General features: G+C 51.5%; 5 protein-coding genes across 5 annotated transcripts; 1 reads left to right on the forward strand and 4 right to left on the reverse strand.

The window, feature by feature from the left end:
* Window positions 1-184: 184 nt before the first annotated feature.
* Window positions 185-3,863, reverse strand: CPA2 (carbamoyl-phosphate synthase (glutamine-hydrolyzing) CPA2; the record flags this gene model as incomplete). The annotated part of the gene is made up of 3 exons (XM_041693924.1): window positions 185-292; window positions 352-3,407; window positions 3,506-3,863. The coding sequence occupies 3 exons, from the start codon at window positions 3,861-3,863 to the stop codon at window positions 185-187; spliced, it is 3,522 nt and encodes a 1,173-aa protein (XP_041550410.1).
* Window positions 3,864-5,024: 1,161 nt separating this feature from the next.
* Window positions 5,025-10,594, reverse strand: nscA (non-reducing polyketide synthase nscA; the record flags this gene model as incomplete). Its single annotated transcript, XM_041693935.1, has 4 exons — window positions 5,025-6,353; window positions 6,410-9,052; window positions 9,119-10,220; window positions 10,278-10,594. 4 exons carry the CDS (start codon window positions 10,592-10,594, stop codon window positions 5,025-5,027), a joined length of 5,391 nt encoding a protein of 1,796 aa, XP_041550411.1.
* Window positions 10,595-11,036: 442 nt separating this feature from the next.
* On the forward strand, window positions 11,037-12,043 carry nscB (metallo-beta-lactamase type thioesterase nscB; the record flags this gene model as incomplete). The annotated part of the gene is made up of 2 exons (XM_041693946.1): window positions 11,037-11,246; window positions 11,321-12,043. 2 exons carry the CDS (start codon window positions 11,037-11,039, stop codon window positions 12,041-12,043), a joined length of 933 nt encoding a protein of 310 aa, XP_041550412.1.
* Window positions 12,044-12,192: 149 nt separating this feature from the next.
* On the reverse strand, window positions 12,193-13,428 carry nscC (FAD-dependent monooxygenase nscC; the record flags this gene model as incomplete). Its single annotated transcript, XM_041693957.1, has 1 exon — window positions 12,193-13,428. The coding sequence occupies one exon, from the start codon at window positions 13,426-13,428 to the stop codon at window positions 12,193-12,195; it is 1,236 nt and encodes a 411-aa protein (XP_041550413.1).
* An 845-nt stretch (window positions 13,429-14,273) lies between these two features.
* On the reverse strand, window positions 14,274-15,911 carry APUU_11048A (uncharacterized protein; the record flags this gene model as incomplete). Its single annotated transcript, XM_041693968.1, has 1 exon — window positions 14,274-15,911. One exon carries the CDS (start codon window positions 15,909-15,911, stop codon window positions 14,274-14,276), a length of 1,638 nt encoding a protein of 545 aa, XP_041550414.1.
* Between the last annotated feature and the right edge of the window lie 1,527 nt (window positions 15,912-17,438).

The following is a 17,438-nucleotide window of genomic DNA, read 5'->3' on the forward strand; positions in this document are numbered from 1 at the left end:
ATTCCTTAGGCTTTTAAAGGAGAAACTGGTAGCCCATAACCGGCTAAACAAAAAAAGGTCTATCAAGATGGAGGGGTCTCGTCCACTACCTACGCCAAACCAATGGGCGTTTCTGCCGGAGAACAAAAGAACACAGAATACAACAACCAGTGAGAGTATCCAGAAACTTTTAGTCGCTTTTATTTTACAGAAGCTTGCCGCCGACAAAGTTGGACCAGGTCCGGACTTCACTGGGGATGCCATCGGCACGGGGAAGCTTCTGGTTCATGGCTTGGGCGAAAAGTTGAGCAGTCTGATTTAAATCGTTAGTAGATTGTTCCTCTTATACAAGAGTGGCTGGGATATATTTACCTTGGTTTCCATGAAAAGAGGGACACCGAAGTCAACTGCATTTCGTCTCATAACATAGTCCTCGTCGAGGAGAGTCTTGCCACGGGTCTTGGCCAGGTTGAAGCAGCCACGGATATCATACTTCTGGAAGACTTCACGAAGGGCACGCTTGTCCTTCTTGGGGAACTCAATCACCTGGACGGAGGCGCTGTCCTGGGTAGCGGACTCGATGTGAGTCTTGACTTCAGGGCTGGCAGCGAAGAACTTGAAGCCCAGAGGCTGGAGGTAGTCGACAATCTGGGCCAGAGCAGGGTTGTTGATATCACCACCCAGCAGGATACCCTCACCAGGCTCAGGCACACGGAAGTTCATGGTGGACTGCAATGAAGCCCAGTACGCCTCAACAACGTCCTTACCGAAACAAGCAATTTCACCGGTACTGGACATCTCAACACCGAGGAACGGATCAGCACCAGCAAGGCGGGTCCAGGAGAACTGGGGAACCTTGGTTGCGAGATAGTCACGCTTGACCTCCATGAGGTCAACAGGCTCAGGAACATCACGGCCAACGAGAGCCTTGGTGGCAACATCGATGAAGTTAGTTCCGAGAACCTTGCTGACGAAGGGGAAAGAGCGAGAAGCGCGGAGGTTGCACTCAATGACCTTCAGCTGAGGCTCAGCACCTTCCTGGTCGGCCTTGATGATCTGCATGTTGAAGGGACCGGTGATGTTCCAGGCCTTGGCAACCTTCTCAGCAATCTCCTTGACACGGCCCATGATAGGCTTCTCAAGGGAGGCAGGGGGGAGGACAAGGGTGGCGTCACCAGAGTGCACACCAGCAGGCTCAACGTGCTCACTGATAGCGTGGAGAAGGAGCTTTCCATTAGAGGCAACAGCGTCAACATCAATTTCCTCGGCACCCTCAATGAACTTGGTGATGACGACAGGGTGGTCGGGAGAGACAGCGCTAGCGTTGAGGAGTTTCTCCTTCAGCTCCTCCTGGCTGTGGATAACGCTCATGGCGGCACCGGAGAGGACGTAACTGGGGCGGACAAGAACGGGGTAGCTAACAGTTTCGGCGAAACGCTCAGCTTCAGAAACGGAGGTCAGCTCCTTCCAGGCAGGCTGGTCAACACCAATGCTATCCAAGATCTGAGAGAACTTGTGACGATCCTCGGCGTTGTCGATGTCCTTGGGGTTAGTACCAAGAACGTGGGCACCGCCAGTCTCTTGTAGGCGGAGAGCAATGTTCTGAGGAAGCTGGCCGCCGACGGAGACAACCACACCGCTGGCGGTTTCAAGTTCATAGATATCCATAACTCGCTCATAGCTGAGTTCTTCGAAGTAAAGCTTGTCGGCAGTATCGAAGTCAGTAGAGTAGGTCTCAGGGTTGTAGTTAATCATGACTGTCTTCTTGCCCATGTTTCTCAATGAGAGGGTGGCGTTAACTGCGCACCAGTCGAACTCGACTGAGCTACCGATACGGTAGACACCACTTCCAAGAATGATGGTGCCATGGTCATCGAAGGTGACATCATGGGAAGTAGCGTTGTACGTGGTGTAGAGGTAGTTGGTGTCAGCAGGGAACTCCGCAGCCAGAGTATCGATCTTCTTGACCCAGGGTCTGATGCCGAATCCCTTCCTGCGGGCGCGGACATCATCCTCGGAGGAGCCGACAAGGGAAGCAATCTGCTTGTCAGAGAACCCGAGCTTCTTTGACTTGAGCATCAGCTCCTTGTTGACTCCAAAGAGGCTGCCGATCTCCGTGAGCTCGTGCTGGTTGTCAACAATGTTTTGGAGCTTGTAAAGGAACCACTTGTCAATCTTGGTCAACTCATGAACCTTGTCAACAGAGTAGTTCTCGTGGAGCATAGCCTGGCCGACGGCCAACCAGCGGCGGTCGGTGGGGTTCTTCAGAACTTCATCGAGGTTCTCAAACTCGTCACCCTGGAATCCAACATAGCGGGGATCCACCTGGCGAATAGCCTTCTGGAAAGATTCCTCAAAGGTACGGCCAATAGCCATGACCTCACCCACGGACTTCATCGCACTACCGATATCACGGTTCACATGCTGGAATTTGCTCAGATCCCAACGGGGGATCTTGGTGACGATGTAGTCCAAACTAGGTTCGAAGTTGGCAGTGGTTGTCTTGGTAACAGCGTTGGGGAGCTCGGGAAGAGTGTGGCCCAGACCGATCTTCGCAGCAGTATAGGCGAGAGGGTATCCAGTAGCCTTGGAGGCGAGAGCCGAGGAACGGGAGAGACGGGCGTTGACCTCAATAACGCGGTAATCAAGACCGTCAGGCTGCAGAGCATACTGCACGTTACATTCACCAACGACACCAAGGTGACGGACAATCTTAATAGCGGCGGTACGGAGCATGTGATACTCCTCATCGGAAAGGGTCTGACTGGGGGCGACGACGATACTGTCACCAGTGTGGATACCCAGGGGATCGAAGTTCTCCATGTTGCAAACTGTGATGCAGTTGTTGGAGGCGTCACGGACGACTTCGTACTCGACCTCCTTCCAGCCGCGGAGAGATTTCTCGACCAAGATCTGGGGCGATAGTGTCAAAGAACGAGAGGCCAAGTTCTTTAGCTCCTCGGGGTTGTTCGCGAAACCAGAACCGAGGCCACCCAGGGCGTAGGCGGAACGAACAATGATGGGATAGCCGACTTCACCAGCAGCCTTCAAGGCTTCGTCGACGGTGCCGACGGCGATAGACTCAGCAATAGGGATGTTGATCTCATTCAGGGCCTTGGAGAAAAGGTCACGGTCCTCGCTGGTCTCCAAAGTCTTGATGCTGGTTCCGAGGACGCGCACACCATAACGCTCAAAAGTACCCATGCGGTTCATCTGCACACCGAGGTTGAGGGCGGTCTGGCCACCGAAGGAAAGGAAAATACCATCAGGGCGCTCCCTCTCGATAACGTATGTGACGTATTCGGGAGTGACGGGGAGATAATAAACTTCGTCGGCGAGCTTGTGGTCGGTCTGGATAGTCGCAATGTTGGGGTTGATCAGCACCGATTGGACACCGGCTTCCTTGAGAGCTTTGAGGGCTTGAGAACCTGTGTGCGGGAGAATTGTAATCAGCGAACACGCTCATGAACCAATTGAATGAAGTCACAAATGACTGGTCTGGATGCAGGCAGCCCGCGTGACCTACCAGAGTAATCAAACTCTCCAGCCTGTCCAATACTCAAACCACCACTACCGATAACAAGCACCTTCTTGACATCGACCAGGTTAGCGCCAGGCCGGATGATCCCACTGGAAAACAGGCTGTCGCCGGTGGATGACTCCGCGGCCAAGCGGCAGAGAGCGCTGGAGAAACTGCGCAGCTGCTGCGGCCGCCATGGAGAAGGGGTCTTTTGTTGCAATCGGAGTGCCGACGCTGTGGAACGAGCAGTGTTGGTCTGAGAAGTGAAAGAGCGCAGAGCTAGCGCAGACCGACGGGATTCAGCGAGGCATCTCTGACGCAAAAGGGAGGACGTAGCCTGCCCGCACCGAGCGGCGAGAACCATTGCGCGGCGCGCTACCCTAGAAGAAGGTGAAAATAGGGTGGAGAGAAGGGGGAACAGTCCAATTGAGCTGAAACTACGCTCTACTGGGTTGTATCGTTCCGCTGAGAATGGGGAGCGGAGATATGGACGTTCGCACCGCTATAGCTCCGTGGGCTTCGTTTCCTTAGCTCTCGGCCTAGAATAATCCCTACCGTCGTCCCGCCTTCTGCCGCACGCCCAAGACTGGAGGAAGGGAGTCGAGTATAAGGGGAATTGAGGAATTGGCCTGATGTGGTGAGTCAAGGAAGAAAGAAGACAAAGACGGTGAGCAGCGGGCGGAGGCGGAGGGACACAAAAAAATTTATGGAGGTAAAGTCGGGCGATGAGTCAACGGAACCGGAGGAGACTATCAGAGAGAAACTGGAATAGCGCCAGGCTGCGACGGACAACTCCCCAAGAAACAGACCTCGAATTCAGGGCCGATAAGAACTCCGGTGTGTGGAGAGCCAGAAAAAAAAAAGATCCCTTTGTCGGACCCAACTAGAGCACAAAAAGCCCTCACACTCACCGCCTGCCGCCCGCGCCAATCGTATGCTGTCCATGTGATCACCCGGCCCGGTCTCAGGCTTACGTAAAGCACACCCAGCTCTCTCATTTGTTGGGATCAAGTTCCTGGATAATTTCCTTCTCTGGTATCGCGCACTTTTTATCGGCCCAGAGACGATCAGTTACTTGAAAATATTCAAAATATCGGTCAATTGACCCAGAGAACAGTGGAATCAGTTCTTCAGATCCAGGAGGTCCTCTATAGTGGCTTTCACTTGGTTCCAAGGTGTTGAAGTGCTGGTATGACAAGGTGCTCGTGGGCGGCAACATATATTTAGTCACGTGCATCGACCTACTCCGTAGGTGTACAGCAGGGCCCACCATAGAGGGATGGAGTGAGGTAGGATCAACCTTCATCTCATGCCATTTCATCAAGTGACAATTCAAGATTCCAGCTCAAATCTAAATTAGCCTACTGTGTATGTCTGATGATAGCAGAATAACACTGGCATTACGCTCGGAAACCCTTCGGCTGAAACCCGGGGAGGATGAATTCAACGACAGCGATAAGCCTAATAACATATATGGTATAAAGATCATTCTAATATTCAGCTCCTAGTCCACACAGAATACCATCTAACAATACTGCTCCAACCACTCCATCATATCTCCAACCGTCGGACATTCAAGGAAAAGCGAGCTCTTGACTTCCAGCCCAAGCTCAGCTCGGAATTTCTCTGAAAGCACAAGCGACATGAGTGAATCAACTCCTAACTGTACGAAAGTTGCATCGGATGTCAAGTCATTTACGCCCTGTCCTGTCTCGTTAGCGATCAATTGCAAACATTGACCCACGACACCAGTAACTTCTTCTGGCTGGGGAGTTGTCCCGTTGGGGCCTCCTGCGTTTGATTTGCCAGGCGACTTCTCTTCGTCGGCCGGTTTGACCCCATTAATTACAGGTTGTGATGCCGTTTCTTTCTGAGGTAGACTGGGAAGCTGATTGGTGCTCTGCGGCTGGCCATTTGGGAGTGGTGCGTCTGCTGGCTTAGATGGTGGTGCAGCTGGTTGAGCAGGCTTTGCCACAGGGCCTGGCGCACGAGTAGCTGCGAGAGCAGAAGAAGACACGGATTGTTTTGACGCTGCTTCCGCCGAAAAGAATCGGTCCATGAGCAGACGTGGCACCCGACGGAACTTCAATTGACCAACTATGCCGATAATTTGGTTACCCTGGAGGATATACAAGTCACCGGAATACATGTTAGGTTCCGGAATTGGGAACATGCGCACATAACTCTGATACTGAGCTCCGGGTTCCAGCTTCTTCAGCATACGGAAGCTATCATAGCCAGGCGTGACATAAAAAAAATCGCGAGTATTAGACGCGTCACTCCCGTTCATGACAAGGCCGGCGAGATGGGAGACACTATCGATCCAATGTGGCGGCGTATGCCAAACGCCATGACGCTCTGGAGCAAGCGTTATATCCGAAAACGCCTCATAGTCATGGATGATTACACGGTCCATGCCGCGGTATCGGTCCGCATAGTCAACCACGTTCTTAAATAACGCATATGATAAGGCCTTGGACAACTGGCTTGCCTGTCCCTCGGCAGCCATACGCTCTAGTGCCTCAATTCGACCGAGTATCAGATGCGTCATACGCTCCCATTCTGTTTTCCACCTTTCCGCGTTGCTCTCAAAACGTACGGATCCTGTAGCATAAGACTCGGCTGCCTTGTCGCCGGTTGCGGGATCAACGTTGAACCAAGCAAGTGACATCCGCATAATGGATAGATCCAGATGCGCATCAAGATATAAAGGCTGCGTGCTGTTCTTGGCCGGGTTGGCCACTGTCGCGTGCAAGACCTCTAGCTCGCCCACATTCAGATATACCTTTGAACCCGGAACCAGCCGGTTATAAAGGTACTCACCAACCGTTAGTGCCATATCAGTCCAAATTGACTAGGCTTGTCGTCAGTACACATTGGTATTCAAGACGATAAGATGGTAGAACTCACCGATGTGGCCACGCCGCAATTATTCATTTGATGTCCATGAACGGCCTCAAGGAATTCCGGATGTTGCAAGTCAGAGACGACTTTGAGTGTAGCCGTTCCCTCGTCAAGTGTCTCATCAATGATTTGGTGGATTAAAGATGTCCGCAGGGCCGATGACCACGGGGTAACAGACGGCCATCCATTCGTTCCGGTGTACTTCAGATGAGCTTTGTCTAACGTCCAGGTCCCGATATACTGGATCCAGTAGTTAACATCGTTCCAGGCGTACTTGGGCAAAGTAAGAAGAGAGTACGCCTGTTCATTGGCGCGGTAATACTCGTTCCAGCACGGAGTCACGCCAGCCAAGTGCAAGGCCACGAGATTCTTCGCCATAGTGGCGTAGTTATCTTCATTCCGTCGGCATGACGAGACCACACGCGCCTTGGGTATCAAACTCCGCACGAAACTGGCACAAATAGGGTGTGGTCCGACGTCAACCCATACTGTTCTGTCATTCACCATCCCGAGATCCTGCGCAGCTTCCAAAGCACCGGTGAAATGAACAGGCTCGCGTGTTGCCCGTGTCAGATAGCTGGCATTGATAGTTTTCCCATCGAATATCGCGCTTCTTAATAGAGGTGACAGTATGGGAACGCTAGGTGCTTTGAAGTGCACAGTCTCCGCGATTTGGGATAAGCTGTCTAGAATCGGGTCCACCTGTTCTGTGTGGAATGCAAACGGTACGTCTACCGGTACGCACTTGACACTGTTGGCTTCGAGCGTATTCCGAGCAGCATCCAAATCAGCTTTTGTCCCGCCGATAACAGTATCGTTGAGAGTATTTTGGCAAGAAATCTCGTACTTCGCCTCGCCTAACAGCTTTTTGATCTCCGATACTGATGCGCGTACGGATAGCATCGCATGACTGCCTGGAATACAAAATTTCTCAATCAGCTGAGCTCGCCGTCCAGCCAGGAAGAGAGCGTCCGCGGTGGATAGTACACCTGCGATGACCAGCGCAGCGTACTCGCCCAGACTATGACCAATTACGGCACTGGGTTGAAGGCCGAGTAAAAGGATCCAGAGACGTGCCAGGGCAATCTCAATCACGACTATGCTAAGCTGCGTCACCGTCGCTGATGGACTTTCCTCGACGCTGCAGTCAATCACAGGCACAATCGATTGGAACCCAAGCCGCTGAACAACGTGGTCGAGTTGCACAACCTCCTCGCGGAAATATGGAAATGAATCAAATAGCTCCCGGGAAATGCCCTGGTAGTACGCCCCTTGGCCGGTGAAGGCAAACACGACTGGGGGGACATCCCCTGGAACCGGTCTAACCTCCGCGAGTCCCTCTTTTGTACCCGCTTTGCGCAACGATTCCTGGAGCCCAGAAATACTTGAGGCAGCGAATGCTACGCGCAGGCTGTAATGTATGCGGCGCGCACAAGTTGTGTATGACAAGTCCGCCAAATCGGTATTCGGGTTCTGCTCTAGGTAGAGCAGTAGATTAGCAATATTAGCTTGGAGAGATTTCTTGGACTTGGCCGAGATTGCGATGGTATGAGTTGAGCGATCCTCCCTATCAACTGCTTTGTTTCGCTCCGGCCCATCTTCCAGTAATACTGTGGTGTTGCCTCCATGTGCACCGAATGAGTTGACCATTGCAATTCGTTTCTTGCCAACTGGACGTGGCCATGCTGTATTCGTCTGGGTCAATCGTACACGACGCTGCTCCAAGTCCTTGGGGATCGTCGGGTTCATGATTGTATGGATACCAATGTGGGCCGGAATCATGTTCTTCTGGTACATTAACAGCACCTTCAGGAACGACGCAATACCCGCTGCTGCTTCTCCATGTCCAATGTTGCTTTTAACTGCACCTAGCTGCAATAATTGATCCGGACGTCGCATCGGTGACCTAGGCGCGAATACATCTAGCACGGATTCTGATTCCACAGCGTCACCAGCCTGGGTCCCTGTGCCATGGAGCTCAATAAAGCTCACATCCAACGGATTTATGGCAGCGCCATCAACCACCTGGCGGTAGTTATCCTTCTGGTTTCCGGCATGAGGATGAGTGATGGATATGGCTTCGGCTGAGTGATTCGTGGCTGCAGATAATACAACGGCAATGATATTATCATTATCTGCCTCTGCGTCCTCTAGACGTTTGATAACAACAGAACCAATCCCATCAGCACGACAGTATCCATCAGCAGTCTCATCCCAAACCTTGCACTGGCCAGTCTTAGAAAGGAAGTGACCGCATCCCAGACCTGCATAATTATCTGGATCAGTAATGATATTCAGTCCACCGGCGAGTGCCGTGTCCGCTTCCCCTGCCCATAGGGCTGAACAAGCCACCTGAACAGCAGCCAATCCGCTAGAGCAGGCAGTATCGATGCTGAACGAGGGGCCTGGAAAGTTGAAATAGTAGTTAATGCGCCCATTCCCAAAGGCACGCACACCCCCTGTGACTGCATAAGTACCGATATTCTGTGATGCATTCAATTCTCGCCAGTCGTCGCTTGCTTGTCCGTAGTAAGCTCCGATGCGCTTAGGGTTCGACGATGCGGTTCGACCGGGGACAAGGCCTGCCATCTCTAGGGCTTCATATGCCGTGACAAGCGCCAATCGTTGCATGGGATCTGTTTGCTCCGCCTGTGTCAGTTAGTATTTCATTCTATATCTCCGCGACTACTTCTTCAGACCGTATGGACAACATACTTCTTTTGGTGACATATTGAAAAACCCAGCATCGAATAATCCCGGGCTATCAACGAAGTTGCCGTAAGGAGTTGTCGCGGCATTATCGGTCTTACCTGTGGGATCGTAATGCGTTTTGAGGTCGAAACGATCTGCCGGTACTGTAGTATGGACATCCCGTCCCTGTTCCAAAATTTCCCAGAAAAGCTCAGTGTCGTTGCCGCCACCGGGCATACGACAGGCCATGCCAACAATAGCGAGCTTCGAGTGAGCAAAGGAACGGGGCTGGAGGGTTCCATAATCCCTTAGGGCCCAGGGAATCAAGTCAACCAGCTCTATCTCAAGGGCAGGAAACTCTGCCTTCACGGCTGCCAATATGCTCTTGAATACTATCGAGGTGCGGAAAGTCTCAATCCGGCATTGGCTTGGACCGAAGTTGCCGATTCGTTGAAGGATACCGTCGGTGATATTATCAAGGTAGATGGTGCCGGTCAGCAGCTCTGTGCCGATGGCCTGGAATAGCTCACGCGCAGTGGTGGCCAAAAATGGCTGACCGGTGTTCGAAGAGTGGAGGAAAAGCCGCACCGGACGAGAAGTAGGGATGAGGGACTCAGCACTGTTGATGACAGTGTTTATTGAATCCTCATTGTACAGATGCGACGCGTGGCATAGACCGTCGTATACCGGAAGGGCAAAGGATTTTGAATATCGCAGCAGGTGCGAGCCTCCGAAGCAGGCCTTCATCCGTGATGGTGGCCCACTCACACTGACCGAGGTTTTATCAGCTGCGCTAATGAAGACCTTTAGAAGCTCTGGAGTGTCAGATTCCGAGTTATACTGTGTGATTTCGTCTTGGATGGCGGATTTGGTCTCTCCTGTGACGACATGAGCCCAGCTCAATAGTGTACCGTCCGCCTGGGGCGCTTCAAGCTTTCGCGAGATCTCGCTGACATATACTCCAAGACGAAATGAAACGCGGACACACTCGGTACCGTTCTGGGCAACTTCTGCTAGATTGGTGGATAGGGCCAACCCGGCGGCGGCAAGCAGACCGATACTCAAACCAGCAAGTGTGGTGTTGTGTGGGAATAAATCCCAGTCGCGTCCTTCGGCCTCATAATGCCTAGTTTTGTTCGATCAGTTCTAATCCTGGCCATAAAACAAAGGGAAGTATCATTACCCAATAAACATGCCCAATTCCAGCACAGTCAAAAGCGCACTTTCCATAGCGGCACCCAGAGGGCCCTGACGGAAGTCCCCAAGCTCAGCAAGAGGCAACAGTGTGTGAAAGTGCGGTACAAGGTCCCTCAATGGCTGTGGAAGTGCGGCCACTTCTTTTTTGAGAACGATTGTCGACTCCTCAAGAAAAGCGGCCAACTGGCGAAACCTGCGGTCTCTACTGAGCCGTAGCAGGCAGCGGAACAGCCCTTTGAGATCATCGTTGGGAAACTCGTTCCCAAAGAAGATTAAGGATGTGCTATGCGTATTGTCTTTCATTATCTCTGCTTGTCGAGCTCAAGCGCTCATTACGTTGAGAGAGATGTACATGTACCTGTACCGGCGGCAGATTCGCATAGCGATACAGGACAGCTACGCGCGGGGTTTTGATGCTATTGCTTCAAGGGCAAAAGGCCCCGTACGGGAATTTTCGCAGAGTGTGATGAGATTTCCATCTTGTGACGAGATGCTGTGTAAACGGTCATACGGGGACTTTCGAAACGACTGGTCGAGCCTGTCTGGCATGCGCTGACTCGGATCCCACTCGTTCGGGTCTTAATTTTCGGTGCTCTATCAAATATGCCCGATTAAAACCCGTCACAGTGATGCCGCCGAAGAACGGAGCTTGTTCCGATATTACAGACTCGAAGCTCACCCCCTCTCTCTTTCTATCTATCTCTCGCTCGCTCGCTCTAGGCCACAGTTTCTTTCGGTAGTCGCGATGGCGTTCAGAATACCCTTCCCGCAGGACTTTTGGCAAGAATACCTCTCTGGTAGAGAGGCAACTATCCCAACCCTGCCTGTTGTCTCAGATGTCTCTGACCGAGTCATCCGGGTCCTGGGCGGAAATGCAGGTCCCATGCGACTGCAGGGAACGAACACATACCTCGTTGGAACAGGCAGATCTCGGATCCTAATCGATACTGGCCAAGTACGTACTTTCTGTCTTACCCAAACCTAGGCCAAGACCATTCCATGTCACTCATGCTCTTGTCCTACTCCCAGGGGATGCCTTCTTGGATTCGAGATATCACCCACGTACTAGAGGAGCGAGATTTGGACATCTCCCATGTTCTTCTAACCCACTGGCACGGTGATCATACAGGCGGAGTTCCCGACCTTGTGGCGTATAATCCGTCTTTGTCCTCACGCATTTACAAAAACCGACCCGACAACGGGCAGAAGAATATTCTAGACGGCCAGATCTTCCGGGCTGAGGGCGCCACCATCCGTGCTGTTCACACACCCGGCCATGCAGCCGATCACATGTGCTTCTTTATGGAAGAAGAGAACGCTCTTTTTACGGGCGATAACGTGCTGGGCCACGGGTACTCCGTTGTGGAGGACCTAGGACAATATATGGAGAGCATGACGCTAATGGCGAATTTGCATTGCCCGCTGGGATATCCGGCCCACGGGGCAGTTATTGGCGATCTTCCAGATAAGATGCGCGAGTATATCAAGCACAGAGAATTTCGGGTGCAACAGGTTTTTTCGATATTGGAGGGATGCCGAACGACTGCAGGACAGGGCCGGGGGCGGGGTGGCTTGACGCTACACGAGATTGTAACGGAGATGTATGGGGATGTTTCGAATGACATTGAGAAGGCCCTTGCGCCGTTCCTGAGTCAGGTATTGTGGAAATTGGCTGAAGATCGCAAGGTTGGGTTTGAGCCGGGAGATGCGACGAAGCGGCGGTGGTTTGTCCGTGTGCGTCGGGCGAATTGAATTAAATTAAACTGAAATAGAGATTGTGTTGGCTAAGTATTTAGATGGCTTTTTGTTATGATAAACGTCCGTTCAACTGGTTTGGTTTACACGGGGATCGCATGTCGTAAAATGAATCTGTTACTATTGACCATCTCTATTGCGTAGCCCTAACTGACCCGCTTCTGCTTCTCCGCGATTTCCTCCCACTCGCTGATCGGACGATGAAGCTGATAAAACCTCTGTTTCGACCTCCTCACAGCATCTTGACACCGTCTCCAAGCCTTATCGTAATAAGCCCCAATCGCCCCTCGTGCATCCACTCCTCCTGCCCCCTCCAAAACCCTCGCCAACTCAATCCCGTCAACAATCGCATGGTTCCCTCCCTCCCCGCCAAAAATAGGCATCGCATGCCACGAATCCCCCACGAAGACAACCCCTTTCTTCGCAACAGAGTCCACATCCCCCCTCTCCATCGTCACACACCTCGTCAACCAGTTGAACACCCGATGGCCCCTCATCGCCTCCCCATTCAAGAAAAGCGACCACGGCTCTCCCAGCTTCCTCTCATTGATCTCCTCAACCAGCGCCTCGGGGATAACCTTCGCCTCCTCGGACGTGATGTTCGGGTTGTACAGCGGGTCGTTGTCCGTGATACTAGGCCGTGAGTACGTCCAGTCCATGTGCACCGTTGTGCTCGTGATATTGCATACTGTTAGCGGCGTGTTGAAGCCGTCGCCAACGCCCGCTACGATCGTGGACTCCCCGCTATGTGGCCGGATTATGCGCTCGTACTCGTCGCGGCTGAGCTTGAAGTCCCCGTGGTAGACGAGCACAGGCACGATTTCGGGCGTTACGGATGGCAATATCAAAGAGCGGACGGTGGAGTGTACGCCGTCGGCGGCGATGAGGAGGCAGCCGTGGTATTGTGCGCCGTTTGAAAATTCGACAACAATATCATCATCGTCGCTCTTTGGGAGAGTGACGTTTGTAAGTTGGTGGCCGTATCGAACGTCTAGTTCTTCCTCGCCGCAGTCTGCGATCCAAGTCCGGACTGCATTTCGGTTCGCGCGCAGGATCGTCGGCTTCTCTTTCGGTTCGCGCGGCGGCATGAGGATGATTGAGCCCGTTTGGTTATTTCGCCAGGATTGGTCGAGCCAGCCCCAGCCGCCGATGTGTCGGTCTGGGGCTACGGCTTTTGTTAAACTGGACAGTGGCAGGTTTCCCAGCGCTGCGAGGAGGGAATTGAAGCCCCAGTCGCGGAGAGAGATAGCATATCCCTGGCTGCGGGAGGGAGGGGAGGCCTCGAAGACGATGCAGGGGATCCCAGCATTGGTAAGGAGGCGGGCAGCTGTGAGGCCTGAGAGCCCGGCGCCGATGATGAGAATGGGATGGGGAAGTGGCATTGTTGGTGTGTTAGGGCTGTAGGGAGGGCAACTTGGCGAGTGTGCTTCGGGGCATTGGGTATTCGTTGTTTATCACAAGATAGGGGTGCAGATAAAAGCCGGACGGTGGGTTTATGTAACGGAGCTTAAGAAAGTGCTATAGTAGATGGCAAAGTGGGATGTGTGAGAGCAATGTTAATTATCCGGGATGTTCAGGGATCTTCCATGTCAAGATGGTGTGCAGATTATGAACAGCTTGACTATATCGAAATCGAGTGTTGGATCTTGTTCAGGATTCAGATACAACCACTGCAGATTGAGCCATCCACTTTCTGCAAGATGGAGCCAGACGAACCTTATGCTTTAGGACCATATGCAACGTGTCGAAACCGTGCATAACCACAATTGCGAGTGTGTAGTCGCAGCGTGCTCCAAATTGATAGACGGCTGAATTCAGTGTTTGATGTAGACAGGGCAGTCTATTCGGCTCCATACCCAAGTAACGCGAGATGTGGCAGGTCTCGAGTCTTTCCATACATCTCAGTCCTCTGGTGGGGCTGGAATATGGCATAAAGAGTCCATATGAAAGCTAGGGAGAACCGCCGTACTACTAACATCTACCAAGCTTTCCTGTAGCTGCGCCGCACGAGTTCGGCTGGGATGCAGGGAATACACCAGAAGAAACAAAATGCTCATCTCCAATATTTTCCACGTAGACCGGATCCTTTTTCCTTGCTGATGCCTCGATAGACTCGTCACTCGACGCAACGCGGTGTGGTATTGGTATCTAGTAAATCAATGGTAGAAAAGTAGAACTAGTGGATTAAAATAACGGTTTAGCGGCCCTTCCATTTCGTTTCCTTCGTCTAATCTGCAACTCCGACATTGCCATTCAGTCGTGTCCACGGCCCTTTTGGCCGCTTCTCAGACCGAGACATTCTAGCTTGAGACCTAGTGGAGCGAGCTTCGTGCGTCCAAAGATCGTCGCCTTTCTGGTTATCACCCTGCTCGTCTTCTAGGGCCTCTTCCAGGTCCTGGTTCAACAAATTGTACACCATCTGCAACTCTTGCCGGGCGTGATCTGCGCTTTCGTTGCCATCTGCGACTTTTTGCTCTACGTATTCTTTCTCATTAGACCCAGCCGCTGCGGATGCAAACGCCCAGGCCTCGGCCATGTCAACAATCTCGTTCTGTTTGACCGGATCCTGTTGCTTCGTAGCTTGTCTGGAGTTGAGGGCTGCCGCCGCGTGCTTAAAGCGCGGCTGCCGGGCAAGGAGTGGATATTCAGGAAGAAGATGGCTCTCATCACTCAGGCGATTGAGCACGCGTAGAGTTGTGCTTTTCTCCTTGGCAAGCAAGCCAGTCAAATAGAACTTCTGCAAAGCCAAAGACCGCTGGCTTTTGGAAACCGGGTGCAGGATATTGCTGGCATATGATAGAACCTCCAATGGCTCTACGGGCAATGTTTCATCGGTAGGCAACCCCTTGAGCTCTGGAGGTCGCGGCGGTGATTTCGTAGATGCCATTGACACAGGCTGGCAAGCCCGAGCAGCCGCGTCTAGCAAACGTTTCCGGGTTTCTGTGTAGACTCTGTACTGCTCAAGGATTCGTACTCTTTGTTCCTCGAGGATACGAGCAGATTCCTCGATCTCTTCGGCGGGTAGCTCCTCCACAGGGTCTTCTTCACCGTTTCCAGTACCGACAAGTTTATCCTCTACCCATTGTACAAGCTCGTCTCTAGTCTGCTGGAGGGCAGCAGCTTTCACAGCAGGAGCAGATGTTTCCACCCGGTTACCCTCAGATGCATTTCGAGCCTTCAATTCCGCGTATAGCTCCTTCTCCCGGTCAAGTTGCGACTTTGCACGAATAACCGCCCTCTCGAGTTTATGTACCAGTTCCTCAACGTCACCACCTGCTGCACCATTGTCCTGACCATCGTCTCCGAGATTCTCAGGCAGCGTAAATTGCTCTTGACCTTCCTGGTTCTCGAAATCTTCGGGTCGGGGGGTATCGCGTGCTCGTAATTCGTTGAAATAGTGTTCAAAAACCCGAACTTTTGCATGTCGGCGTCGATCACGGACGAGTCGAAGGTAAGCCTGCAACTCCAAAGAGCTATCAGGAGAGGAGGATCCAGGTAACTTTGATCCCTCAGAGTGCAGCGTATCCAATTTCTCGGAAATCTGCTGGTGCTGTTTCCTTGCGGTCACATTTGCTTGCAGGGCCTGCAAATATTCCCTCCGCAGCCCGGTCAGGTCCGCGGGGATTCGCTTCACGTCCGTCACCGCATTATCCGACACAGATAACGAAAGGTGGGATTGGGCGTGGCAATCGGGGTGTTCGGCGTCATTATCGGCAAAGATGATGTGTGAGCGGAGGTAGCTTGTGAGAACTTGCCGAATATGCAGAGCTTCCTGGCGAGTCTTGAGGTAAGGAGCGAGAGGCTGCGCGAAGGGAGGAATGCTGGAGGGGCCCGAAGCTGCCGCAGAGGCATTTTGACAGGCCATTAGTGGAAACGACGGGGATATGACGAGCTAATCAGCGCAAGGGATCTTTCGCTCGAGCTCAAGTGTAAAACACTTTAAATCTGAAACCCAAAAATGCCGCGGTTCATCATCATCTCCCTGTTGCTCCTGGACGTTTGTTTGTTGGGCTGTAGATCACAATTACCTAAGCAATGTAACGTAAATCCCGGGCGGTAGGTGCGTCCCGGGCGGAAGGTAGTTTTTGCACCCGCCTATTGCTATACAAACTTTCGATTTAAATAACTTCATCAATTCTTAATTAAATTCTTTGAACTAAAGATAATTAGAAACACGACAGCTTGTTCTCTTATGGCCTTGTATTCCGCAATTCGTACACTTTAGTGGAGCGCGGCTACGTCTCTCTAAAGTTAGAAGAGCAGTAGAGCTTGACACCCCCCTACTAACTTGAACTTTATTATTTCTTGATGAAATAAGGTCCCTGGCTTCTGTAAATAAAAGGCCATCTGCAGGAGTTATTAAATGCCTAGAACGACTCTTTTTTACCATATTATCTGCCATAAATTCGCGGAGATCCGTATTCTCCCGCGCTAATAACTCAGTGTTGTATATGGCTAACTCGCACCCCTTTACAAATTTATCCAGCGCCTGCTTGGAGGGGGTTGGTAGACTGTTAGAGCCCTCTTTTAGAAGCTTCTTAATTAACGAAGCTTTTCAGTGTACTTGGCGGACCGTATAAGGCGTATAAAGTTAAGAAGATGGAATTAAAGCAGTCCCTCTGCTTGGGGGGGGTGTAGAAGTTGATAACTTTAACTGCAGCTTATCCAGTACTGCAGCAGGTAGGAAAGGAAGTAACCCAGTTGTCCTGAATCTGCTTTGAATATTCTCTGTTGTAAAGACCTTCTTATGGGCTTCCGGGTACGCCTTTAAGAAATTAAGCTTGTTAATATGATTAGATCCACAGCGTGCCTTGCTCTCGATCATAGATCTGTACGCCTTTTTTAAAGGACCAAAGCAGCCAATATCAAGAGGTTGCAGGAGGTGAGATGAATGGGGAGGCATGCAGATAGGAATAATATGATTATTCTTGCATGTAAGGTCGAAAGCAGGAGTTAGGTGGCTTCTATGGCCATCTAAAATAAGAAGTATATACCCCCCCCTCTGCCGCCCTTGTATAGCTGGAATAAAGCATTTTTCAAGCTAGTAAAGCCTAATAATATCTGTTATCCATCTATTATCACTAACTTCAATCCTCCATGCAGGTGGAATAGACAGTTCTTTAAACCAACCCTCAATATAGCGCTTTCCTTTGAAAATAATCGTTAATAGAATCGACCACCCGCTTGAATTAATATATTCAATAGTTGTAACCTACTCCCGATTCCCTGGTTGTATAAGCCATGGTTTGCCTGGTATTTCTGCTCAAGATACCACCTTTATTGTTGCAATTAGACCCATAGCGAAGCCAGTTTCGTTAAAGTTATAGATATCTTCATCTGATATACTGTACTCGACTTTAACCCTTTGTATCTCATTGAAAAATAGGCGAAT

This window comes from Aspergillus puulaauensis, chromosome 1, assembly GCF_016861865.1.
Source record: "Aspergillus puulaauensis MK2 DNA, chromosome 1, nearly complete sequence".
In the NCBI taxonomy this organism is placed as follows: Eukaryota; Fungi; Ascomycota; class Eurotiomycetes; order Eurotiales; family Aspergillaceae; genus Aspergillus; species Aspergillus puulaauensis.